Genomic DNA, 27,482 nt, shown 5'->3' on the forward strand with positions numbered 1-27,482 from the left:
CCAACCAAGCCACGGACTCCCAGGGGGCCCGCAAGGGGCCCCTGCAGGGAGTCTCCGAATGCCTTTCCGTGGTGGCAATGCATTGTGCAAAGCCCATTGTAATATGGCAGGCGGTGTCTAAAAGACACCGCCACCATGTTAGAGGTTTTCCGCCCCGGCCGTTAGGCGACCGGGGCAGAAAACAGGCGGGCGGTATTTCACACCGCCACGGTCCCCTCCGCCATCCTAATATGGCGGGGGGAATTGAGCTGATGGTGTCGGGCGGATTTCCTCCGCCAGGCTGGCGGTAGCCACCGCCAGCCTGGCGGAGGAAATCCACCCGACATCGTAATGGACCCCTAGGTGTGTTAAAGTGGCAAAAGGTAGAGTCCAGGCACACCAGCATGATTATCAAGAGAACTCATACATTTGCATTTGTAGGTTTATGATTATGTACTCCAGTAGATTCAAGCACTCAAAAACCAATTCCACAAATATTTTCAGGAGTACACCTTAGAATTGTCACAGTCACAGCTTTGCAGAAGAAATCACATGTGTAAGCATATATGTTAAATCTTGCTTATTTAATCATATGTATTCCATTTTAACTTTCTCCTAGCTGCTCATCCAGTGTTATTGTTGACAGTTGAATGTTGGTGTAACTGTGATGCTTGGAATGCTTGGGTGCCTGTGTGGATGAGCGGTGACAGTTGGAAGATGGGCTGAGCAGCAGGCAGGCTGTTCCTGGTGGGGCTGGCGTATCATGATCACCAGGCTTATGGACTGATGTACATAATTACCTTCCTGCAACTTGAAGTTAATAAAGATGTGACGAGGAGGACCCGAGTTCGGGTCCTCCAGGCTTACCTATTCACGTGTCCCCTCTTTTTGCACAGCACACTGACGCCTGGAAAACCGCAGACGCCGACATCCACAAGCCCTTGCCGATCATGGAGGACCCATGTTTCTTTAATTGGGCGGAACCGGACCTGGGACCCGCCCTCCGTGCACAGGAAAAACCCAGCCCTGACTTCACACAGGTGTGTGTTACACCCGGAGGAGGAGACGAGTGGCGACAGGAGGACGGAGCGGAGTGGAGGAAGGACGAGGAGAGCGAGGACGGAGCGGAGTGGAGCGAGGAAAGCGAGGACGGAGCAGAGCGGAAGAAGGACGAGGAAGAGCGGAGAACGACGGAGACAGAAGGGGAGGACCGAGGGGTCGAGACCACCGGAGGAAGTCCGAGAGTGGAGCGAGACAACAGCGACACGCCAGGAGGCCAACGTGAAGGCGCATCGCCCAGCCACGCTTCCCGGGAAGTGTGGCTAGGACAGGTACGGTCTCGTTTCCTGGGTTGGGCGGGACGTAAGCGGGACAAGCCCCCTTGACCAGAGTTGTAAATACCGTGCACTAACCCCCCCCACTTCACCTCACAAGTAGCGGGGTAGTTATTGAGCACGTGTGACTCCTCACTCCCTTCCCCTACTTACGGGATACCGCTCACCAGAATAACGCTGATTTCCCTTTTACTTTTCTGCTGCGGGATACCGGCCCTCGTGTGAAAATGGCGGACGCCCGGACTACACCTCCCAGAAGACAACGGGAGCTGAGACGGCGTGGAACCACAAGAGAGACTACGGAGGACGTTGAAACCCCTCTCCCTTACTATCGAGTGCCTGTTCAGAAAAGGAGACTATACAAAACAATAAAACCAGCGTTACCTAGAACCCCGTTGTCTGTGGATTTGTTCGACCGCTTACCCGAAACCCCACAAAAGAAATACTTAAAATACAACTCGGCTGGTAAACAACGTTTACCACAAATTTTTCTCCCCGCAGGGAATCACAACACAGTCTTTACAACGACCTCATTGTGATTCCGCATACCATTACTCCACAAGTCGGAACAACGACTTGCGGAGGGGGGTGAAGGTGTTGGATTTAAAATCCAACACCTTCCCTATTGTCCGCACCGACTGGAGTTGGAATAGTAAATTATACTATTCCAACATCTAGAATAATTAACACAATGAGAACACCACAAAAATACTCCACACAAGTGTAGAATACCAGAGACTAATGTTATGAGTAAAACAAGACAGAAATGACAAAAATCCAAAAAGAAGAAAAGGAGTTAGGAATTTTTAAAGATTAAATCAAAAATACTGATTAGAGTCACATGGGGCTTTGGGGTTACTTGAGGTCATGCTGGACCGGGGTAAATCCAAAGTTCAGGCCGACCACAATGGAGGGTAGGCCTACTGCAGGACACAAGAAGGGCCCACTGAAAAAGTACCTTGGATGGAGCAAGTGTTGGCATCAAAGACTCGATGCATCAGTACTGATTCACGCAGTTGAGTTGAAGCGTCATTATTGACCCTTACAGTCAGGTCCAGTGGCAACTTTGAACCCCTTACAATGCATTTGGGTCACGCTTTGAAAACCAATCGGTGTATTGTCAACACTACATTGCTTTTTATGCAAAATAACAGCAGAACCCACTTCTGGGGCTCAGGCCTGGATTGGCACCTTACACAAGGGAGGACTCACAGATGGAAGAGTCCAGCAGCAGGGTTGCAGAACATCTTTGATGGCCCTGAGACTTCAGAAACAGTGGTCAAGCCATCAAGCCCTTGGAGTCACTCTGGGCTCGAGTGAGATGGATCCAGTCCTTGTCCTCAGCAGGGCAGAAATCAGAAGGCAGAATGGCAGCTTAGCAAAGGAGAGAAGCAGTTCCTTCAGAACAGTCAGTCAAGCAGAGTGTTAATCCTTGTAGCACAGCAGTCTTTGCTCTTGGCAGAGTTCTTCACAGGTCCAGTACTGGGCTCTCTTGGTAGGGATAGAGCCTCAGTAGGTATACGCAAATGTGTCTTTGAAGTGGGGGTGACTTCACAGCAAGCCCTTGAAATGCACAGATCTCCTTTCATACCACCCCTGTCTGCCAGGATATCTGTGGGGGCTAATCAGACCCTTGGGCGGGACACAGGACACTGATGAATCCAACCTTACCATTTGTGAGGATTTATCATTACCATTCCAAAGATATGAAACATGATGCAACTACTCATTACTAATTGGAAATTACAGCTTTAAAGTGTGTTACGGAGTTTCCAATGCTAGGCTATGAGAGGAGTAGACCTCACACTAGTGAAAAATGTATGTAGCTGTTCGTCACTACCAAGACATGTAAAATGTGAAAGTACATGCCCTATCTTTTAATTACACAGAATCCTGCCCTTAGGGCCACCTAGAGCCTACCTTAGGGGTGACACGTGTAATAAAAGGAGAGTTTAAGGCTTGGCAAGTGGTATCAAATCAGAAGTCAGAGTGGCAGTAAACTGCACACACAGGCCTTGCAATGTGAGGCTTAAGACAGGTGTGAAAGGCTACTTGTGTGGGTGGCACAACTAGTGCTGAAGGCCCACTAGTAGCATTTAGAATACAGACCCTGAGTATATGTTATACCATTTTACAAGGGACTAAATATGACAATCAGGTATACACCAATGTCACCATGTTTAGGGGAGAAGCACATGTGCTTTAGCACTGGTTAGCAGTGGTAACGAACTCAGAGTCGTAAGGCCAACAAAGAGATACAACAAAAACTGGAGGTAAGCAGGTAAAAAGTTGGAGGAACACCACCCTAAGGATCACAGGTCTAGCTGATTTTTTTTGTTGATTTCCATAATCTTGGTATTACTCTCATAGCTATTAAATTAACTGCCATTACAAAAACTGCTTCTAGGGGAGAGATGCTACTTTTATTTGTAAATTACACAGTCCTTTACCAGCCTAATTATTTAGAACAGTGCTTTCCAAAGCTTTTAGAACCCAGACCCTAGTTTCATAACGACAACCATTTGCAAACCATCTAGCTATAATAGATATGAGGTGGGAGATTTTTTTAATGAAACTAATGCATAATGTGGGAGTGCACTGTCATTTACAGACAGCACATTTTCCATTGAAATTGCCCCTATATTTGTATAAGCATATAGTTTCACTGATATTTACTGCACACACATGATAATGTGTCTAAATCAAGTTTCAGTGAATATTTATCATTTGTGCATCATCAAGTGAAGTGTCTCGATTTGATTAAGTCCCTACTAAATCTTTTTTCAATCACACTTCAGAATTACGAAACAAAGTGCACCAGTTTTGCTTTCCTAACTGTTGAATGTGTACCGTGTAGTTACAGGTATTTGCATTAGTTTGTGTGTTACAAAAATTACATCATGCAGTCTTTCCTTTCACACTCCCTGTACTCAAGCAAGATTATCTCATAATTCGGTTACTGTTCTTTAGCTGACTGGAAAGTGAGAGCAGTTTGTAAACATCAATCCCAATATGTAAAAACATAAGCAGCAGTCTTTCAAAAGACATAGGGGCATATTATCAAGGGCAGTATCACCACTTTAGTTGCACTTTTTGCCGCCAAAGCGACGATATTCTTATCGCCCTATTAACAAGGCAGCGCTTACCTGCATCAGTGCATGTTAGCAGACGATTTTCCAACGCTACACATCTTAGCGATATACATCGCTAATGGGATGCAAAGTAGGCGTTCCTTACAATTACTTTATTGAAAAACGTTGCAAATACAACTTCTCTGTATTATCAACACTGCCCCGGACCCGCGTAGCGAGGAGAAAAGGCGAGCTAAGCCCCCATTAACGCATGATCCTAATGCCTGAATGAAACCTGACTTATTGCCTATGGGAGGTAGATAGTATGGTTAAGTACACACTCCCCTATTATCAAGCTTTTCATTAGCGCTGGGAAATCATCGCTGGATTTCACACGCTAATCAGGATTATCACAGTCCATCACTGGATTGTACTTCGCATGATAGCAAAGCATTGCTAACACGCCGCTAACTCAGCGATGTAATTCAGCGAAAGAGGGCGATAATGTAAATGCGCTAAGCGCGTTTTGCGATATTTATCGCAGTTTGTAGACAATATGCCCCCCAGTCTGACATTTGACCACTGTCTTTGAAGTGCAGCAAATGTGAAAAGATAACTACGAAATTTAAATGCATCTGTATTTATTGCTATGAACATTCAATTATTTTTTCTTCTTAAAAGACCAACATGTGGTATCGCCCAGTTTTCCGCAGCAGTGAATTAGGACCACTTATTGCATCAGTTCATCCTTTTTTTACAACACAAAAATCACATTCCTAAAACTACATAAAATCAGTAGGAGGAAATGTAAAAAAGAGCTAAAATATTAGCCTTCAAAATGCATATCCATTAAATCTTAGAGATCAGGAATGAAACAATATTGTCTACTGATTAATCAGAGAAAGAACAACGATGAGTTGAATTTCAATTACCCATAGTGGTGTTCAACATGAATGTGCCATTTGAGGCTTCTTAAAATGAGATTTTATATATTGAATGTTTAAATACTTGATCATTTTTTTTCAATCTGGGAAGAATATTCATTGAATAAATCATGAAGAAGTTGCTGTTATTCTTTTATTCCACTGAAAAGAGTACACACAGTACTTTTTCATGATCCATAAGCATTGATCAAATTTTACATTAAACATAATTAATATTTGTATGGTGACATGAATTAATGGATCTGTATTTTGAAAGCTAATATTTTAGCTTAATTTACATTTCTTCTAACTTATGAATGATGAATGGTTTTATGTACTTTTAGGAATGTCATTTTTTGTAGTAAAATATGATGAATTAGTGCAATTATTGTAATACATATTTGTAATTTAATTTTAATTAGGTTGGATGATTTGTTTGCACAGTGTTCAAAGAATATACAATATATGAGTGTAGAAGTTTATATATGATTGTGTGACTGTTACGAGTGAGTACAGTTATCTAGGGTAAGTAGTTTTTTTCCCCCTGGTAGTGATAACCTGTGCCCTTGGTGTTGAGGGGATGCTCTCATCAATTTATGGAGCCACAATAAGAAACAGCCTGGCCAGGCTTGCATGTGTGCACCATCCCAGAAAAACAACAGACGGCCCTGCAATCCATGGAAAGCAGAGTCCATGTTCTTGCAGTTTTGTTGATTAGAGAGAACTCTGATCACTGGATACACATGTCTAAGAAAGGCTGGGCATGATCTGTGCTCCAAATTCTTTTTTTAGAAAGATGACATCGATGCTGGCTGTAGCACCAGGGGTACTTTGGGGCATATTACCAACCAATAGAGATAATTTTTGTCTCTAACTTGTTTAGAGACAAAAATTATCGCCGCACATCGGCGATTTTTATCGCAGATAAACCTTGCTATTAGCAAGGTTTATCGCAAATGCGATAAAAAACGGCCGCAATGCATGAATATCGCTGAAAAGTCCGCGATATTCATGCATTATCGAGCAAATGCTCTTAGCCATGTTATCCACCTCCCATTGGATAACATGGCTAAGAACTGCTCCTGGGCAAGTGTTAGCTTTTGGAGATATTCGCGCTTAGCGCGAATATCTCCAAAAGTTGGTAATAGGAGATAGCGATGTTAGCGACTGTTTTCAGTCGCTAACATCTTGGCACGCCCACTTTGCATGTCATTAGTGATAAATATCACTGACATGCAAAGCGGGGCCCAAGATGGTCACTATCTCCTATTAGCTGTCGCTAACTGGTGTTAGCGACAGCTTGGTAATAGGGAGATAATTTTATCTCCGCTTTCTTGGCTTTTAAAGCCAAAAAAGCGGAGATAAAGCCCCTTGATGATATACCCCTTTGTTTTTAATTACTTCATCAACTCATTGATTGTGACCATAGTAACATAAGCGAGTCCCATGCCCGACCATATGCTTTAAATTGCCTGCCCAATATACAGGACTACATGAGCAGCCCTTGAACCCATGGGGACCAGGGCATAAACTTGAATACAGCCAACAGTGGTTCTCATTGGTGTTATGTGGAGAAGAAACTAAACAATTAAGAGGCTAGATATCATCATGCAATAAATGCAACATTGAGGGTAAATTATGAATAACGAAACACATGCAATCACCTTAATCATAATTTCAAATAAACTTTTATCTCTAGAATAATCCACAGCAAAACATACAGATGAAGCACTTTGCAATGTGTTCCCAGGGCCAAAGCCAAAATGGCATGAGTACAGGCAAATCTCATTAAACATCAAAACCAGCAAAACCAGCAAGTGGCTTGGCATGGAAACATTTTTGTTTAATCATTTCAGTTCAACCCTAAACTTACAAAAGGGGTCTCCAACTCCGCTCCAAAATCTTCTTCTCTGCAATGCATCTTTGCCATCATTTTAGAATGAAGCATCAATAAAAAAACATCTCAATAGACATCATCAATTTAGTCATTTATTTCAGACAATCATGAGAGTTGTGTATCAGTTCAAAAACCTTTATTTATCAATAAGAGTTTAGAATTGATTTTGTCTTTTTATCTAAATTAGAAAATCAGATAAATCTGTTTTGCAGAAGTATCAAGAAAAGTCATAGAATCAATCAAGTAAATTACATCATGCTCCATAAAGGAAATTAGTCCCTATTTTACTCTAAGTGGATTCATATCTACTAGAACCGATAAAGAGTTATTTTGCAAAAGAGTCTGATTTAAAGAAGCATTGGACTAGAATCAAATTGAAGCCGAACTCCTCATGAAGAGGAGTTCCAGAAACTCCTCTGAGTCTCTTCTCTCAAAGCAGCATCAGAAAGCAGTCACAGTAACAACTGTTCAAAGTTAAGCTAAGAAAATAGTCACAGCAGTAGCCATAACTGTTGAAGAAAATAGACAGCCACAAATTAGGTGCTGACGACAGAGATCGCCGTCAGCAGTAGGTTACAGCGAATAGGGTAAAAAGTGCAATGGAAAAGGGATCGCCGCAGAAGAATGGTCTGGACCGGACTGGACTGCACTGCCTTAATTCTTACCTGGAACACATACATTATAAAACATAAAACATATTGTATTCAATACTGGTGTTAGGTCATCTTTAGCCAATAATGTAAGATCATCTGATGGTCTGCTGCTTCTTCCTTCATTCCCATGGTAAACGTGCAATGTGGGTAAAGTGCTACCCACAAGTGTCAACTTAGTTACTAAATGTTCATGTGCATTAGCTTCACTCTGAGTTCCCATGTGAACCCTGCACTCTAAACTATTGGCTATTCAGTATTCCACTGCGTAACAATGGCGTAACCCACGATATTAAGCTATGGGAGTCACGTCTTCATATAAACATTATTGTTTTATTACACTATTCAGCATTCAGCATTGTGAATATGTGGCAGCTAGAAAGCAAACTAAATACGATGAGAACATGTAGCTTAGGAAAAGAAGAAATACATTTTTTCAGTCACCACATTCTACAACGATGACACATTTAAACAAGTCAAGTGTGAATCATTTATCAAATCATATTCCATAGTACAGCATTTCCTAAAAGCATTTATTTATTAAAGAAGAAAATAACTGGAAGGTAGAACATGGAAGAGTGTAATTATGATAGAAATAAGTGCTTACTGCAAAAATCATGCTACACATCATTTTGAACATTTAGGAAAAGGCACAATTTCCAAGGTTTCATTTTATTAAGCATTTTTGTGTTAATGTCTTGTGTAAATTATGGCATTTATTTTCTGCTGTCAGTAACAACCAAATTCATAGAATTCATAGACTAATGCAAGGATAAAAGTTCGACTAACTCAAGTTTGCTTGTTATCCATGTCCAGGACTTTTCAGCCCTTACATACAATACAAGGGTCTCCTCATGACTAGAAAATAGGACACATCAATTAACCCCATATTAAAAGAGTTAGTACAAAAAGAGAGGAAGAGAGAGCAGAATGTAGAGGGGCAGATTGAGCATGCACATCTATGTTCAAAAACTAAAATAAGGTATTCATTTAGGGGAGTAACCCCTGAGTGTTTGCGATAATTCCTCCGGGCCTGATAGCAAAGACTATAGGCAAAACACTCCAACTATAAGGTGTCAAGACTCAAATCAGACACTGACAGTGCTCAGGCTGTGACAGCGGCTGCATTGTTAGGGGCACTGCTTCTGTGCAGCATGCTCCTTATGGTTGGCGCGTTTTGCCTACATGTTATGCTATTACGACCCCAGGGAATTAGGGCAAACACTCAGGGGCTACTCCTGATGAGTACCTTATTTTATTGCACATAGGTGTGCATGCACAATCTGCTTCTCTACATTCTGCCCCCCCCATCTCTCTTTTAGGCTAACCCTTTTATTACAGGGCTTACAGATGTACCCTTTTTTCCAGTACTGATGAGACCCTTGGATCGCATGTAAGGGTTGAAATGCCGTTGTTATCCATGCAAAAGCTTGTGAATTCTATTAAGTTATGTTTTACCAAGCCACTAGCTGGTTTTGATGTTTAATATGATCTGTCTGTACTTATGCTGTTTGGGCTTTGGCACTGGAGATACATGGCACTGTGCTTCATTTGTATGTTTTTCTGTGGATTATTCTAGAGATAAAAGTTTATTTGTAATCATGATTAAGGCGATTTGGTGTGTTTAATTATCCTTAATTTCCCCTCAACGCTGCATGTATTGCCTGAGGTTATCTTGCTTCTTAATTGTTTATCTTCTTTTTTCAAATGACACCATTAAAATCACTGTTGCCTATATGTGATTGAATTGCCTGGCAGTGCCTGTAGTGTGCCAGCTTTGTTTTGACTTCATAAAACCGGAGAAGCTCTATTTATGTGTGACAAATACATTTTAGTCCTACGATGTGGACTCCTGCACTAAAATTAGTTCGCCTAACCCTTGATGTGTTGTGCTTGACAGGGCTTTAAAACAGAGTGGCAAGTTTCTGAGTTTCTCTGTCCGTAGCGGGAAACATCCTTTACAACTAAACTTTTACCACGCAGTACCTTTACAACACAGGTATTTCAACGCAAGTCGTTACAACGACTTGCGCTGGAGGGCGCTGTAGGATAGGGAATAGTTTAATTTACAATCCAAAACCTTCCCTACTATCCACGGGGACTGGAGATGGAATAGTAAATTAAACTATCCACTATCCAGCGCCCCCCCCCAACGCAAGTCGTTGTCACGACTTGCGTTGTAATACCTGCGTTGTAAAGGCATGCGTGGTAAAAGCATGCGTTGTAACGACATACATCTGTCTGTAGCGTATGCGCTAACTCACAGTTATCGGATTAATGGACTCACTGTAGACAGTGTGAAAACAAAGATGATCACATCTCTGTTCTGCTTATCAGCACACATTCAGGGGCAACGTTTTCAACAGTGCAGCAGGTGCCACTGCACCAGGGCACAGGAGCTGCAGGTGACCACTGAACCCGAATTATGACTATACCTAACTACCGGTATACACCCGTTACGACGCAACTTTTACTCCGCACTACCATTACAACGCGGGCATTACAACGCATGACATTACAACGCATTGCGCTGGGGGGCGCTCTAGGATAAGAGGTAAGTTTAATTTACTATCCAACACCTTCCCTAGGGTCCACGGGGACTGGAGTTAGAATAGTAAATTATACTTACCACTATCCAGCACCCCAAAGCGCTATGCGTTGTAACGGTATTCGTTGTAAATACCGCGTTGTAATGGTATGCGGAGTAAAAGTATGCGTTGTAACGTCATACATCCCTAACTACCCATCCCCAGACAAGAGGCTCATTCTATTGCTACACCACTGCACAATTTGTTGCCATTAACCGTGGAGTGAAACACACAGAACATGGAAACACCTCCTCTACTAGCTAATGAAGATTACGTGTATACATTGTGCATTATCTCAATGAAAATAGTGTTCAGTGGAGGATTTACTGTTATTTTTTTAATGGGGACTATAGAGGAAAGGGTAGGGTGTGAAGGAAATGTGTAAAGTCTAAGGGCCTCAAGTAAAAGGACCTCATTTACAAGCCCATTGCACCATCAGCACAATCGGCTTGTCCATATTTACAATGCCACGTAAAGTCACCCTGCGTGACATTTCATGGCCTTGTAAATATGGGCACTTTTATGCATTTCCCTGCATGAAAGGGGCGTTCCATGGGTGATACTGTGGGTGTTTCTTACACAACATCCATGGAACCTGACACATTTCCAAATTTACAACATTTTGTAAAGCTGAAAAACCGTCAGAATACTACGCCTCCCAGGGGAGGCGTAGAAGTGGTGCAACAAGGAGAATACTTTCATTTCTCCTCTTTTTTTTTGCAGCTCGCATAGAAAGAGAAAAATGCCAACAATGATTGTTTTTGTGCAGGAAGGTGTGCCTTCCTGCACAAAAATAATCATCCCCACAATTCAGGCACCCTTGCACCGTGGTGCAAGGGTGTCTGCGTTGGCGCATGGCTGCTGTTTGTGCACCAGCGCAGGGGAGAAAGACAGGAATACGCCATATCTTGTACATAAGGCACATTCCTGTCCTTTTATTTTGATGCAATACAGCGCAGCAGGAAGGCTAGCTGTACTGCTGTGCATCAACATATAGTAAATGAGAGCCTAAAAGGTGTAACTGTGCCCCCTTGATGAGATGTGTTATTTTTAATTATATGAAAAAATATTGTTAAATTGATTTAAAAATAATTTAGAATAAGAATTAAGATATTTGATATAAAATGCTGGTGAAAAGAAGAGTCCTTTGCGCATATAGAGTTTTCATTATACCCATGGAGCACATTAGAAGCAACCATTAGGTGAGGCAGTATGTTTTGGTAGACACACTTATCCTGTCCCTTGTTATGAGGGCATGTCCTTTCTGCATCAAAGAACAGTGTTCATGTATGACATCTGTCAAATATTCTGCTTGGATGTGGTTCATTAAAGTTTAATTTTTTTTTGTATCTGACAAAAATAATCATTTTAACACTCTGTTATTCAAGCATATCTAGCTTAAATATGCACAGTGGCCTAGCTGGGACAGCATGAGCTCTAATACAAGCACAGACATTGGACCCACATTCCCTGCTTTGGTTGGAAAACACAACCACTAATTGGGATCAAAAGGGGCCATCACATCCTTGACCCCGGTGTCAATGTGCCTGCTGTGCTATTGGTATCTACTTCCCTGGAAAAGTGTGCAATCTGGGTGTCACAGGTCTACACACTGTTTTGACAACTGCTTACTACTTTCATCAACAGCTGTCAATAATGCTCATTTCAAAATCCTCCAGCTGGGCAGCGCATATTTCAATTGGTTTAGTGCAGCTGGTACAGTGACACTGGGTCTCAGAGTCCTGGGGAGCCCACTGAACCCTTAATATTGCTGTATTTTATATTTCAAGCTGCAGCCATGGGGGCTGCAGCTTGAACTTCTTTGCACTATGGCCCAAGACGTGCTGGGTACAGTATTGGTTTCGCAGAGAATTGTGCATTGGGAAACAACACAGCAGTGTGTTGTTCCCACACTACTTGTAATCACCATTCGTACTTGAACTCATGTTTGCATCCAAACCAGGATTATCCCAACTCTTGAAATTAGGCCCTCTTTTAAGAAAAGCACTATTGTGTTGTATTGTAATTGCATTTATATATCGCTTACCACCCCTGACGAGGAGCTGAAGTGCTTTTTTTTTAGCGAGTTGCCACAAGCAAGTACCCCAGGTTTTCAGAATGTTTTGTGTAGTCCAGGGAGGGTAAGATCTGTACTTAAGTCCTAAACAAAATGAAAAGTTCAGTGTAAATGACAAAATAAAAATCTTTCAAGGTGCAAAGTCTGAAAATAGACAAATACTCTGGGGCGTTATTAACACCTAAACCCTACTTTAAGAGTGACACAGGGCCTTATTGCCATTTGCAAACCAGGAAAGTGCAATTTGCACACAGACTGTTTTTCAAATGGGAATACAGTTTGCGATGCAACCCATGTACTAATAGGTCACACCGCAAAGTGTACGTTTGCAGGCAGTCGCAAAACGACCTGCCTAATGAATATTAATTAGGGAGGTCCCAGTTTGTGACCCACTATGTTTGGCTGTAATTGCAGTGATGTAGGCCTACAAGAGACAGCATATTGACCTTTGACATCCAATAAAAGCAGTATTGCAGTAGCACTATATTAAACCAAATCCTGAATGTCTGGACCTATGTTTCAATGATAACAATTGCCCAGAAGACCAAATAACAGTCTAGCAATGCAAAAACTGACACTATAAATAAAATCTTGATGGTGATTTGTTATTTGATGAGAAATACAATTTTGACAGTTGCTTTCCAGGAAGAAATTCTGTTTCGGATGATCGCATCTCTGTGTTGCCCAGCTGCACAGCCTGATGACTTGTCCATGTATTACAAAGCATTGGCGGCAATATTTCCAGCACTGTGAATGGCAGGCTGTGACTCTTTTTTCATGTATCTGAAGTTGTGTCGCTATCTTTTCACTAAGGGTGTCTTCTTTGTCTCCTTTGTTTTGTGACAGATGCCATGCTCCTGGTAGCGGAGAGGTTGGAAGGTCCATTCAACATTGAGTCTGTCATGGATCCCATTGATGTCAAGATTTCCGAAGCCATAATGAACATGCAAGAAAACAGCATACAGGTGTCAGCCAAGGTAACCCGACAACTACTGATTACCCACCTGTGAGATAATAGAGGGTGGAACAGCAAAATTGTTTGACATAACATTGGACCCACACAAGGCAGACAAAACTGTGTTGTAGATGAGTACAGTTTGACCAACTCAAATGCATATGCTGTCATAGATTTTTTGTAAACTACTATGTTAGTAGGGCATTTTCCATGCAGCAAGTAATTGTCTGCCAGTTCAAACATATATCCAAAGATAATATGTTTGGAGTGAAATTTTAAATGGATGCCAGAAGGGATGATGACTAGAACAAAAGAATCCAGGAGTCAGTAAGCAAAACTTTGCAGGACAAGAGTGTTCACAGTCTGTGGTTGCAAACTCAGCTTGGGTTACTCGGTGCCGCTGACAAAAGAGGTCTACATTGACACTTAGGCCCTTATTATCAGTGGACCGATAAATTCATTTATGTGTAGCAACTCTCGTTAGTGCACGTTTTGGATTTATAGGTTTTGTGAGAAATATCAACGGGTCAAATCTGGAGATATTTATCACAGGGAAAATACCAGTATTTAGCAGAACATGAGGATTGTGGCAAGAGGGCCACCCAAATGTCCATGTTATTCCCAAAAGCTTGTGATGGGCGAAAATGATCGCTTCCGAGAAATACCGAACACCTTATTTTTATCGCATCTGATAGTGGCCAACTTGTAATGAGGGCCTAACGTTTTGGGTGGGAAACTCTCTTCAATGTCAACTAGCTGATGCATAGTGCATGTATTTATGCCACTGGAAATGCTTTTTAGATTAAATTTAAGATATAGTCATGTCACTTCAGTTTGTCATACCCCCTCACAGTTGACATGCGGTGCACCTAAGAGATATTGGGGCATATTAACAAGATGTGCGTTAAAGAACGCACATCGCACATTTCACTATCGCCGGCTATCGCCGGATTTTTTCACAATGTTAGCGTGTTATTATCAATGCGCAACACGTAGGTGATAGTAAATCCTGCGACAGCCGGCGATAATGAACATTAGCGCGTGAAAACAAGCGTTGTTGTCACGCGCTAATGTGTGCCTTGATAATATGGGGGGGTGGATTCAGCTTTATGATCCACACCCCCATGTTATCAATGCCTAATGCCTGGTCAGAGCAGGCGTTGGGAGACCTGCGATAAACGAGTTTATCGCAGGTCTTTTCCTCCCAACGCCTGCCTTGGTGATAGGGTGTTCCCACCTCCAACCACATTTTACATGTGGTTGGACGTGGGAACGCCCACTTTGCATGTCATTAGCGATGTTTCTCGCTGACATGCAAAGTGGGCTTGAGGCAGGCGTTGCAATGCCCTTATTAATAGGGCGCTGGAAGTATCGCCGCTTTCTCGGCGAATTGTGCCGAGAAAGCGGCGATATTTCAGCTTGTTAATATGCCCCATTCTTCTGCAGCTTTCTACCGTGAGCTTTTCACAATATGTGCTTGCATTGCATCATGCGGGGATGATAAGCAAAACGGTATAACCATGTAGGCCAACCTGACTGGTCATCGTACCTCGGGGAAGCAAGCAGAGTTAGCACAACACGACTAGTCCAATTAGGAAAGGCAAAGGTCCTCTGCTTTCTCATACCGACACATAAGGAAGTGATGGGGACATCCTTTAAAGAGATCAATGCACTTCAGCTCCAGTGGAAGGGCATATCTCTCAGCCAAGGCTTTGTCCTTTGTGATTTGAGGAGTTACCACTAGTTACAGAAAAGATATTGGTGTTTGAGGGGCACCTCAGCTAATAAGCTTTCTGTTGCTTGCCCTTTTCATTTACGTCATGTTATCGAATTGTATAGTCAAGGTGCATGCTTTCTTTAGATCTGATGTACTTCATCTCACTTTATTCAACATTTACATGAAATGCAATTCGAATAATTACTAAATGTTGTGCTGTAGACCTTTGTTTGGTGCTTACTTGAACAAAGTCTTACTACGCTCGATTGAGAACAGTTCTGAATCGAAATAAAAAACCAAAACACACACTTGACATCACAAATCTGCCTGGTTCTGCCCTGCATGGTATACTCTGACACATACTGACTTTTCCATAACACATTTTGGTTTAGCAAATAAACAGCAAGGTAATTTAGGTCAACAATGCATAGCTACATAAAAAATTCTGTGCAATAAATATGTGGCCAAATTGCTGAGTTCTAGTTGTGAACTTATACAATATGATATATATATATCACCATATATTAGTGAAACTGTCAATTCACAGATAACTCTTTAATTTAGCAATGAGATGTTCAGCGGTATTGCCCTCTGCCCTAAGTACAATCAACATGAATTATAAAAGGTGATGTGTTACAAATTAGCAACATTTTTAAAACCAATCGCAAAAAGACTCAGTGCAGGGGGAACATCCTTTACAACGCAACTTTTACTCCGCACTACCATTACGACACAGCTATTACAACGCAAGTCGTTACAACGACTTGCGCTGGAGGGCGCTGTAGGATAGGGAATAGTTTAATTTTCAATCCAACACCTTCTCTACTATCCACGGGGACTGGAGTTGGAATAGAAAATTAAACTATTCCACTCTCCAGCGCCCCCCAACGCAAGTCGTCGTAAAGACTTGCGTTGTAAAAACTGCGTTGTAATGGAATGCGGAGTAAAAGCATGCGTTGTGATGTCATACATCCCAGTGCAGGAAATTTGATGGGTAAACTATGTAGGACTGATTTCACAATCCTTCACCATGACAGAGCATACAGACTCCCTAAACAGAGGAGTCCACAGAGGCAAACAGGCTTCAGTAATGGTGGCCATAGCTCAACGTTGGTAGGTTGAGCAGCCAGGTAGTCTTTGGAGATAATCCATTCAATAACATTGCACTTAAATAAAAGAAGAACTTAGAACCCGATTTAAAGTTTAGTGAAATGAGTACAGGGATGGTTCTCAGCCTGCTAAATTTAGAGATGACAGCCAGGCCTGCTCTCATCTATACATATTGAAAAGAATCACCCTTACAGCAATTCCTTTGCTGTATGTCTAACTTTGGTTTTGGTGACCATACACCAAACTTTTGACATTTTCTTTCTTTTCAAAAAACAAACTCCTAAAGTGAGAGTTTGTTATTGAAAAACAGAAAACTATTTGTCCCCTCACTCTGGGACTTTTTCTCCCAGGGAGTAGGTGCCATTTTTTTCTTGTTCCTAACTATTAGGTTTTTCCTGGTGGTGATGGACAGAAAAAAGGCATTACACCAACAACCCTAAATAGAGCTAATGGTAATGTCCTTCTTCTAACAGGGACCTACTTTGCTGAAGAGTATTCATCAACAGAACCAATGAGCGCTCCATTGGCGAAATACTAAAGGTTCACTTATCTCTAAATGAGGAGGACACACTGAGACTTTAGCAGACAGGATACTCCATTAAATTTGAACACACTGTCCACAAACTCTAAATCTGGCCCTTAACAACTAGAAGGTTACACCAGATCTAAGTAAAAGGAAAAGAGTTTAATAAGGTAATAAAACAAAATAGATGAATCTGTGAGAAAGGTAAGAGACAATGAATATTGTCCCATTGAAAACAAAGGTCAAATTAATTCCATCAAAAATAAATGCAAAGTTTGGCCATAGTCAAATATGGTAAAGTTTTCTCCGGAGATATGACTGACGCTTGGGCATTTCATGTAGGTGACTTGGAACTTCACCCCTCTGAACTGAAGGTGGAGGTTGGGTCATGCTAATATTTATAACTTTGCTGTTCGAAATTTTAGGATATGTGTGGGAGCCTTTGGGTAATCCTAGATATCGGTGAGTAAAATCACCCATTGGAGCATTGGGACAAAATGAGGCAGGTTGCCAGGTATTGGAACCAGATCTGATACAGCAGTTGATCCTGAGTAGGACGAGGTGGTACTGCTATTCAACAGGTAACATTTTGGTTGTTCCAGCATTCACAAATACAGATATTTTACCCAACAAAGATTCAGAATGGCCATAAAAAAAGGTTTTAAGCTGAATGGTAATAGTAAGCAGTTTTTAGATGCTGGTATCCTCTGGTCTGATGCCTGAGACTGAGTTCCTCTTCAAATTAGATGGGAGGGTCCACCCACAGCGATGCCTACCTCCAATTCCTTCAATTATTACACCAGTTAACTGAGATTTCTTCGCCTGGTGCAAATATCAGGCAATCTGCTGCCCCACAGCAATATTATCCAGATGGTCCTGTTCTGGTTATGTTCAGAGATATGACTCTTTTATTTCTTGGATCACTTATGTTGAGCGAAAGATTCAAATGCGAGTTAGGAACAGATTTTCCAGTTCTCATCAAGTGGGTAGCAGGGATTCCTTTTGGTTCCACAGGTAAGAAAGCCACTCTTGGCTCTAACAGTGTTCTGAAGATCCAGTGGTTCAAGAATGGACTCCTACAGGGTAGATGTAGATTGTCATCCATAGATTCCATTAACCAAGTTCTTAGAAAGTTCACCCTGACCCCACCCCAATTTTTCGTACAGTTTAAAGGATTTTCTGCTCAAGAACAGAGCGGTGTTGCAGGTAGAATCTCAATGAGTCCCGTGCAGACCAAATATACCATAACAGATGCTCCTCCATGAAGAAAGAACTCTCTTGCTCCTCAACTTCATCCACAGACAAACAGTTCAATCAAAACCACTGTAGAGGCACTTCAAATGAAGATGTCACATTCAGCCCCTACCACTTCTCACTTTGCTCTTTTGTATAGTTTTTATTCTCTTCAGACCGAATCAGGTAATTACTGTAATTTTGTAGCCCGGCCGATAAGGCAATGCAATTCGTATTTATTATTTATTGAAAAGTAAAACAGATAACCAAAAGCTGTCTTCAAATGTGTATGTTTCAAACTAAACTTCATTAATGTTAGTACTGTAATAATACAAATGTCCACTCTAGCAAAATATATGGAGTTATTGGTCACAATAGTATTTTAGAGAAATAAACTCCACTGGAACCTTTGCAGAGCACAAGAGGCAAGAACTCGTGAGGAAAAATTATGCTACTCAACAGCCGACACTTTACACTTATGTAACTGGTCTCAAATACCCCAGAATTTCACGTCTCCTGTCATTCATTCAAATTTACTTCTCATACTGTCAGACCTAGCCTGCACTAAGATTGGAAAAGCAAAAAATGCATAGAAGAGGACATTGGCCCAAATCCTGAACATCAGTCTTCCGACTATAGCAGAGGTTAAAATGACGTGATTCAAGAAAATATAAAAGTGAAACACCTTAGAGAGTCAGAATTCCTCACACTTACTAGCATGAACATGGATGATTTTCAATCTGACATTAAAGCAGATCAAGTCAAATTCACAGAATTATTAATGTTCAATTTTCTAACAAAATCTGCCACGGAAACTATTTAAATTACATTAAAAAAGATTTATCCCTTTATGCAAAGATGACAATCTATCTATTTCTATCAATGTGAACATAAAGACAAATTTGTATTGAATTTCAAAGCTACTTGTATAAAGAAATAATTGCTTTTCTAAATTACATGCTATAAATGTTGGGTTTACTAAGAAGAGTATATGAGGCAGAATAGTCTGCTGAGCCAATTATTTACAGTGGCCGAGCAATATCCAATTTTAGCTGCTGGTTCAGGCTGATATGGCAGAGGGGCATCAGTAGTGATGTAATCTCTGTGCTGGACTCTCTTCCACTCTCCTTAAACTGATTTAACTCTATATTCTATATAAAAACCAACCTGAATACATTAAACATTAATGTTCGTAGATTAGAGTCATGAACAATTTGGCGCTTCTATGTTGAAGTTAGTTGTACTGTTAAGAAAAAATAAAACGCAAATTCTAAAATCCTAATTCAGAGAATCACAATCTACGGAGAGTTACACTCTAGAACAGAACTGAAGGGCTTATCGTGGCTTAACTCTGCCTTGTAAATAAAGCCCCCTTTCACGCTATACTAAGCATGAAAGGGGTGGGCAATGGGTGTTACGGTTAGCGTTCCACCACAACACCAATTGATTTTGTCGATGCCCCCTATTTACAGGGGCAGCGTAATGAGGAGGAACGCCAATATTAAGACCAGGTAAAACCTGGTCTTAAACAGGCTCAACGAGGAGACATTTTGAATTTCTCCTTGTTTTTGCTGTTTCATTGTGTGCTGCGTTTGTATTGATTGTTTATGTGCAGGAAGGTACCTCTTCCTGCACATAAACAATCAATACAAAAAATTATGTTTTGCATCTTCTATGTGTGCTGAATTAAGCAGCACACATAGAAGTTTAAAACCCAATTTAAAGATTGTTTATGTGTGGGAAGGGACACCTTCCTGCACATAAACAATAGTCCCCTCAATGCAGACACCCTTACACTATGGTGCAAGGATGTCTGCGTTGGCTCTGGGCAGCTAAATTTAGCGCCAGTGCACGGGGAAATACAGGGCTGCTCCATATGGTTGTAAAAATGATGCAGCCCTGCATTTCAGGAGTGGCGGAGAGTGGCATTAAGCCAAGGAGGCTAACATCACTCTCCGCCACTTCTCTAGTAAATATGCCCCTTAGTTGCTTGATCTATTGGTACTACATTTGAGTTTTGGCAGAACAGGGAGTCTGAGAAGGAGGTCTTTCAAAATGTCGAGCAAAATGCTTTGCACGCAAAAAATCTATGTAAATATGAAGGGGCAGATTTATGAAGGACTTGCGCCGCCGGTGCGTCACTTTTAACATGGGAAAAAGTGACGCACCGGCGGCGCAAGTCCTTCATAAATCTGCCCCGAAGTATTTACTACATTCTGCAGATCATACCCCATGCTTGACAAAAGACTATAGGAGGACTTTTTTTGTCAAGATATATTATCCCCGTAGAGAAAACAAGTTTTTTGTGCCTTTGAACTAATTTGTCAGTCTTACACCTGCAAACTGTCAGGAAGAGTATGGCTAGTTCAGGGGGCGTACACATAGAAGCCTCTGATTTGTGAAGATTACAGTGTCTACTCTGAGGATAGTTGTAAATTCACAAAATGTGTGGACATCTATGAAGTGTAGAGTTCAGACTCTGCAAAACATTTATGAATCAAGTTCAAATTCTTTCTTGTATTAGTATTAGAGCTGATAATCTTGTATGTAGAATTATTTATGTGCTAAAAAACGTTCAGCTTAACAATGCTTAATAAAATACCACAGGCGTGAAAGCATGTAAATCTGACATAGCAAGGGTTCTGTGTATGTTTAGTCTTGAATGTGAATTCACCAGGAAAACAGGCAGGGTTATATTGGTATTTCATGGAATTAGTAGTTCACTAGGGAAACATTCCCAAGGAATTAGATATGTTTATCATCGCAACAGGAAAGGAAAATGGGAATTTTTGTTTGAGCATGGATTCCTGCAAGGTTTTCACCTGAGCCTTTTTTTCCCCATGTGCATTTTGCTTTCACTTGCAGAAATGTGCTTTGAAAAAATAGCAACCGTGTGTACAGTTTAAACACACAACGTGCAATTATAGTATGGGCCAAATATCTTGTTTCCACCCACAGTCGAATGATAAGGGAACCCATATTGACGACCTTAGTATCATAGATAAATATCAATGCATTCTGAACTGTTCATGAAAACACCAACGCACAAAAAAACAAGAAGGAGGGGTGTCCTTCGCTTAATCAGTGACACAAACAAAGAACCCCTACTTTCAGCACACATCTTGAATTATTTCTGAATTCGGTACAAAAGGGGGTGGTGATGGACGGAGCATCTGAACTAATCAAACACTCACACCCAGTCAAAAGATCTGGGTTTGATCCATCACCGTTCTTTAGCCCACTCTGCCACCCCAGTTCAGACATGGCTATATGCAAATCAGTCTGACCCTGTGCCTCATGGGAACATTCCAGCCCGAACTGCCAAGCCATGCCTTCCCTGGACCGGAAACAAGCTTCCGAGGACCGGTTTCTGGCATACCAGCCGTCTTCAGCCCGGCTTGCTTGAATCCAGTGGCAAAGTGAGCAAGGGACTCACGTCTGAGCATACCCTGCCACACTTATGGCGGCCAAAAGCGGTACAAAAGGGGGTGGTGATGGACGGAGCATCTGAACCAATCAAACACTCACACCCAGTCAAAAGATCTGGGTTTGATCCATCACCGTTCTTTAGCCCACTCTTCCACCCCAGTTCAGACATGGCTATATGCAAATCAGTCTGACCCTGTGCCTCATGGGAACAGTCCAGCCGAACTGCCAAGCCATGCCTTCCCTGGACCGGAAACAAGCTTCCGAGGACTGGTTTCTGGCATTCCAGCCGTCTTCAGCCCGGCTTGCTTGAATCCAGTGGCAAAGTGAGCAAGTTGGTTTTTCTTTGTTCGCCCTAAGTTGGCAGGGTATGCTCAGACGTGAGTCCGTTGCTCACCTGCACCATCAAGAAGTGGAGGTTTTCGTAAAAGGTAGTAAACCTCTGGAGAATGGCAAGCAGGTCAGTAAGGGGCATGTTATGAACGCTCCTAATGGCAGGTATCACTGTGTGTGATTGCACCTGGTTCAGTTGTAAGGTCAGCCAGCTTTTTCCTCTCTCTTATAATGCTGCTGCCACAAGCAAAAGAGTGTCCATTTTGCTTGTGCTGTATAGTGGGAAATCAGGTCATCTTTGGTCTCGAACAGTTCCTTAAGAAGAGAGAGGGTCAGTGCCATGTTAGACACCTAAGTCAGGCAGTGCTTGAGGTTAGTCGGCCGACGCTGCTCAGTCTCACAGCGGCAGTTAAAGTCAGCCGAGTCGTTAATCTGCCATTTTAACCTGCTAAACGAAACCTTCCTTTTTAATACATAGAAGTCACCCTTAGGGTAGGCCAGGACAGCCTTGAAGTTGGGGTGTAATGTATTTAAATAGTAGAGCATTCACTTTTAAGTTTTATATGTCCTGCCAGTAAAAATTCGTTTTTCACTACTGCAAGGCCTACCACTTCCATAGGATAGCATTGGTGTTCTGACCTCTTGACTTGGTGAGAAGGACTGGGCCTGCATGTGTTGAACCCAGAACCCCAGAATGATTCCAATGGCTAGTTGGCTGTCCTCCTCAGTTGAGCCTCAGGGACAGAAAACCCCAACAGCCTTGACCCCAGCACCTGGACTCTGCCATCTGTGAGCCTACCCTGCCAAGTGGTGCCATCCTATTCCTGTACCCTTGAAAGTGGGCTTAAGATGGTCTGCGAGTCTCCGTGAATCCAGTGGAATCAATGCATCTCCTCTGCTGTGCAGGGCAACCCTGAGAAGAACTGGCACATCGCTGCTCAGTGTGAATTGGACTAGCCACAAAGCCCCACATAACCTACGTAGCCTCTTTAGGGCTGCCCTCATTGACGGCAGCCTCGAAGACGATGCTAGACTCTGCATTGCATCATCTCAGCATCTTGAAACCGACTCATGGCTTAGGCTGCATGACGCATCTTTGACGTGGATTCTCACAATGCTCCCAAACCAGGATTAAAGGTATTCTGTTCAGCAGGCCTAACTGGATCCCTGTAGCCAGCCCAGGCTCCATCGCAGTTGGCCTGAACTTGTGACTTTGTCTCGGTTTTCTGCAACTAGATATCCACAGTTGGCACTTTTTTCTTATTAGTGCTATTTTCACTAAAATCTTCAAAATGTAATTCTCTTGTTATAATGATTGGATTTTTGTTGTTTTAGTCTTGTTTTATTTATTAAAGAAACCTTTTTTTTCTAATCTGGTGTGGAATCCATTTTGTCTTGTGTTTTCACTTGATTACTGTTTGAAGTGTTGCACAAATACCTAACACATTGCCTCTAAGTTAAGCCTGACTGCTCTGTGCCAAGCTCCCACAGGATTGAGCACAGGTTAATTTTGGGTTTGGCTTGTGCCTCACCCTGAAAAGAATTGTAGTTGCCACTTGACCAGGGCTCACACCCCAGTCAACCAGCAACCCAATTTCTTACAGGTTATTTCTGTGGCATGGTCAGTTAAGTACTAGTACTATGAGTTGGCAAAATTCCATATTTGTATTTCAAAATGTTACAGAACTATTCAAAATCTGGGTTGCTGGTATTGCGAATGAACATTTCACACAAAGGAAGATATTGCATAATAAAAGTCACAGCGATATCAGCAGGTCTCTGGTTCAACAAGAAAGGAGGGACACATTTGCTGAATAAAGCACTATCCCTTGGTCGAAACAAAACTGCATAATGCCAAAATTCAGGAAATGTTAAAAAAAAATCATTACATGATGTTTGCACATTTCACAACTTTTGCTAGAATAATTAATGAGGTCTAGTCTGTGTGAATGAAGTGCAGTCAGCATCATGGTGATTGTCATATGGAATGCTGCAAGGTAAATCCACATCAAAATTTTTATTGAAAGACAAAATTTGTAGTTGCCATTTTCTCTTTCAGAACTACACTGATAACATTCAGGTTATCATGCAGCTGACAAAAGACTCAGGCACTCATTATGGGCTCTAAGGATTTAGGTGTAGGGACACTGGTACTACAGAATCTTTGATTCTGAATCATACCCACACACCTTTATGTAATGATTATGAATTATTTATTTCAAAATGGGTAATACAACTCTGATCCAGGAATAGCAAGTTTAAATCCTTTTATGTTCTCCCTTCCCGAAGGTATTGAATGGTTTGAAGTTGGGGATTGTTTCTTAAAAAACTATAAACAAATGGCCCTGATGTGCTGGGAGTTTTCTCTCAGCTTGTGTCGGCAATTTGCTTTGTTTCTCGTTTGGGACAAACAGACTTTGCCTGAAGGTTGCGAAGAGGAAAAATGCACATCAGAAGACTTGCTGTAATTGGAGTGGGCCTTCTTATGTACATAGTTGAAAGGGATGCCAGTCAAAGGTTTCTGATGGCAGAATCAGTTGAGGATTTGCTGCTAGGAACCAGGTGCTTCACCCACTTCTAAATGAGGTAGCGAACTGTGCGCTTATCAGGGCAGGAGCTTCATAGATTTACCTTGTGGTTTCTTCAAAATCTCAAAGAGGCTCGAAATCATCACATATGGAGGGCAACACAAATTAACACTTGTCAATTGATCCATATGCTATAAGACTTTTAGCTGAGATCATAATATAAGTTACAAGAAAGGCAATTTAGTTGAAAGCTGGAAGTCATGTAGTGGGGATATTTCCAGAAGAATGGTTACGTTTTCTATTGAAAATTCATTAATAAACCTTCTGTCTTATGAAATTGCAGTGTTTTCCGAACAGTGATTATTATAACGGGATAACAGAATCTCATACACTCTCTAATTGACCTTAGCATGTTGGTGGTTTCAATTTAACAGCATCCAGTAAATATACTTAAATGCCACTCCCAAATATTGTACTGTTAGATCTGGGGGTCTCTAGTTGGCAGAGGTAGGCACCACTGTCCAAATAGGGACCCTTGCTTCTAGTCAGGGCAAGGAGATAACCCTTTGAGATAACCCCTGCTCACCCTCTAGGTAGCTTGGCACGAATAGTCTAGGCTAACCAGAGGCAATGCGTAAAGTATTTGTACCAACACTCACAGTAACACAGTGAAAACACCACAAACTGACTCCACGACAGTTTAGAAAAATAAAGGTATTTTAATCTAAACTACACAAGACCAAAACGACAAAAAATCCAACATACGCAGTTCAAGAATATGGTTTCAAAAGAGTTCTTAAGGTTGCCTTAAAATTCTTTGGGTTGCGATAGAATTCTGTACGTTGCGATAGAATTCTCTACTGATGCGTGAAAAGTTCACAGTTGCGTCACGTTTACTCACAGTACCTTTTAGTTGCAACAAAGTTCCAAATATATGTATATATATGTATATGTCAAGGTATTTGTAGAGCGCACTACCACCAAGCGGTTTCCTGGCGCTATTACTCATACCGCTGTGGAACCCTTCCTGGCTTTCCCTGTGAAGTGTCCACTCCTGGGCACCCCCAGGGTAAAGCCAGGCATCCTAGCGCTGTTGGGGCCGGTGTGGAGGTTAAGCAAGCTATTGCCCAGAGTTGCAGCGTGGGGCACATGATTAGAATAGGCACAGAGGCGAGAATTGTCAGGTAAGAGGAAATTGAGCCCAAGACCCGCCAAGGCGGGAATTGAACCCTGGTCCTAGGCCAGAACTCTGCATCAGGGTCTGCCGCTCTAACCATTGAGCCACACTCCTCCACCAAATAGCAGAAGCTGGTGCGGTGGAAAACAAGCGATGCGTTGCTCCTGAGAAGCTGGGGAGGCGATGCGACAGTCCCGCTGCAGCAGCGGGCGTGATGCGACGAATCCGGTCTGTATGGGGAGGAAGGCCACTTGTATGGATTCCGGTGCGTAGGTTCCGTAGGAAGTTTGTTCTCGCAAAGGCACGATGCGACGATCTCGTAGGGGCTGCGACGATCTCCGGGGCGACGATCCAGCGGTGATCCTTTCTCTCGCAGCTCCTCGATGTGATGGTTCTGCGACGATGCGGTCCGCAAGCAAGCGGTGCGGCGATCTCACCCAGCGACGACAGGCTCTGCGACGACACTCGCAGCGATGTTCGACTTTCCCGCACCGGTCTGGTGCGTCCCACAAACAAAGGATTCGACGTCTCTGGCAGCGGCGTCAGGCGCTGCAACGATCTCGACCTCCGTAGCGGCGGGAAACTTCTCGCACTGTCGGGAATGTGCTCCGCAAGCGAGCGATGCGACACTTTTCAGTTTCAAAAGTCTCTCAAGCTTAGTTTCAAGCTTCCCAGCACAGGTACAACTTCCAGAGACCCCACAACTGGATCAAGCACTCTAGGAAGGACAGACATCTCTCATCAGAGTTCAGGAAAGCTGGGGGTGAAGTCCTTTTGTTCCTGGGACTTCAGAACAGGGAGCCAGCTCTACTCAGGCCCTTGGAGATTCCTTCAAGACAGGGGACACAGCTCAGCAGCAAAGTCCTTCCCCTCTCCTTGGCAGCAAAGCAACAGGTCAGTCCAGCAGAGCAACAGCAGGACGGTCTTCCTTCTTCAGTTTCAGCTTTCTCCTTGGCAGAGGTACCTTCTTGATTCCAGGATGATCTAATTTTCTGTTGTCAGGGGTCCTGTACTTATACCCCTAAAGTCTTTGTTCTCTCTGTGCATGTGGGCCCTGAGCCCAGTCTAAACCAGTTCTGGGTGTTTCCTGAGTACTTTGTTTTGCTGTCTTCTTCCTTCCTTTCAGAGTGAGGGGCAGGGTCGTCAGCCGCCCAGCAGGAGGTGGAGCCAGCATTGTGGAAGGCAGGCACAGCCCTATTCAGGCCCAGGTGCTAACTCCTCCCACCACTCCAGTTGCAAATGCAGTCATTCAGCCAAGTGCTGACTCATCCAGCCTCCTGGGGAATCCCCCAGCCTCTGTCACTCTCAAACCAGACAGTCAATACACAAACAGGCCCAGACACACAGAAGGGTCAGACAAGAGAACAGCAACTTTCTAAAAGTGCTGTTCTCAAACACAGGATTTAAAAACAATCTTTCCTAAAGGATGTGTTATTAAATTCTGAGTTCAGGGATACTAGATATTTATGTCCTATCTTGTTCCTATGGGAATAAATGCTGTTAACCACTGTAGCCAGCATCCCCCATGTTAATTTATGGAGCAAGATAGCCTTACTTTAGTGAAAAACGAAAATGGCTTCCATTCACTATCAGAGCATGTCACCTGCACTAGTACATGCTCTACCTTTTACATACACTGCACCCTGCCCAGGGGGGTACCTTGGGCCTTCCATAAGGGTGACTGAGGCGCACAAAAAGGGAAGGGTTAGGCCTGGTCAGTGGGGACACTGACCAGGAAGACATGGCAGTTCTAAACTGCACACAGGCACTGCAGTGTCAGGCCTGAGACATCATTTTAGGGCTACTCCTGTGGGTGGCACAATCAGTGCTGCAGGCCCACTAGTAGCATTTGTCATCACCAGCCCTGGCACACCCAGTGCACTTTACTAGGGACTTCATGGTGATACAAATATGCCAAACATGTATATCCAATCAGAATAGCAATTTACATAGGGAGCACT

General features: G+C 42.6%; 1 protein-coding gene across 2 annotated transcripts in view; it reads left to right on the forward strand.

Annotated features, from left to right (window-relative positions):
* The window catches only part of GPC6 (glypican 6), a 2,597,257-nt gene that overhangs the window by 2,181,916 nt on the left and 387,859 nt on the right, over positions 1-27,482 (forward strand). For both annotated transcript variants that reach the window (XM_078657599.1, XM_078657600.1), the window contains exon 4: positions 13,366-13,496. In XM_078657599.1, coding sequence (XP_078513725.1) covers positions 13,366-13,496 — 131 coding nt within the window. The remainder of the gene's footprint in view (positions 1-13,365; positions 13,497-27,482) is intronic.

This window comes from Lissotriton helveticus, chromosome 8 (genome assembly GCF_964261635.1).
Source record: "Lissotriton helveticus chromosome 8, aLisHel1.1, whole genome shotgun sequence".
Taxonomy (NCBI): Eukaryota; Metazoa; Chordata; class Amphibia; order Caudata; family Salamandridae; genus Lissotriton; species Lissotriton helveticus.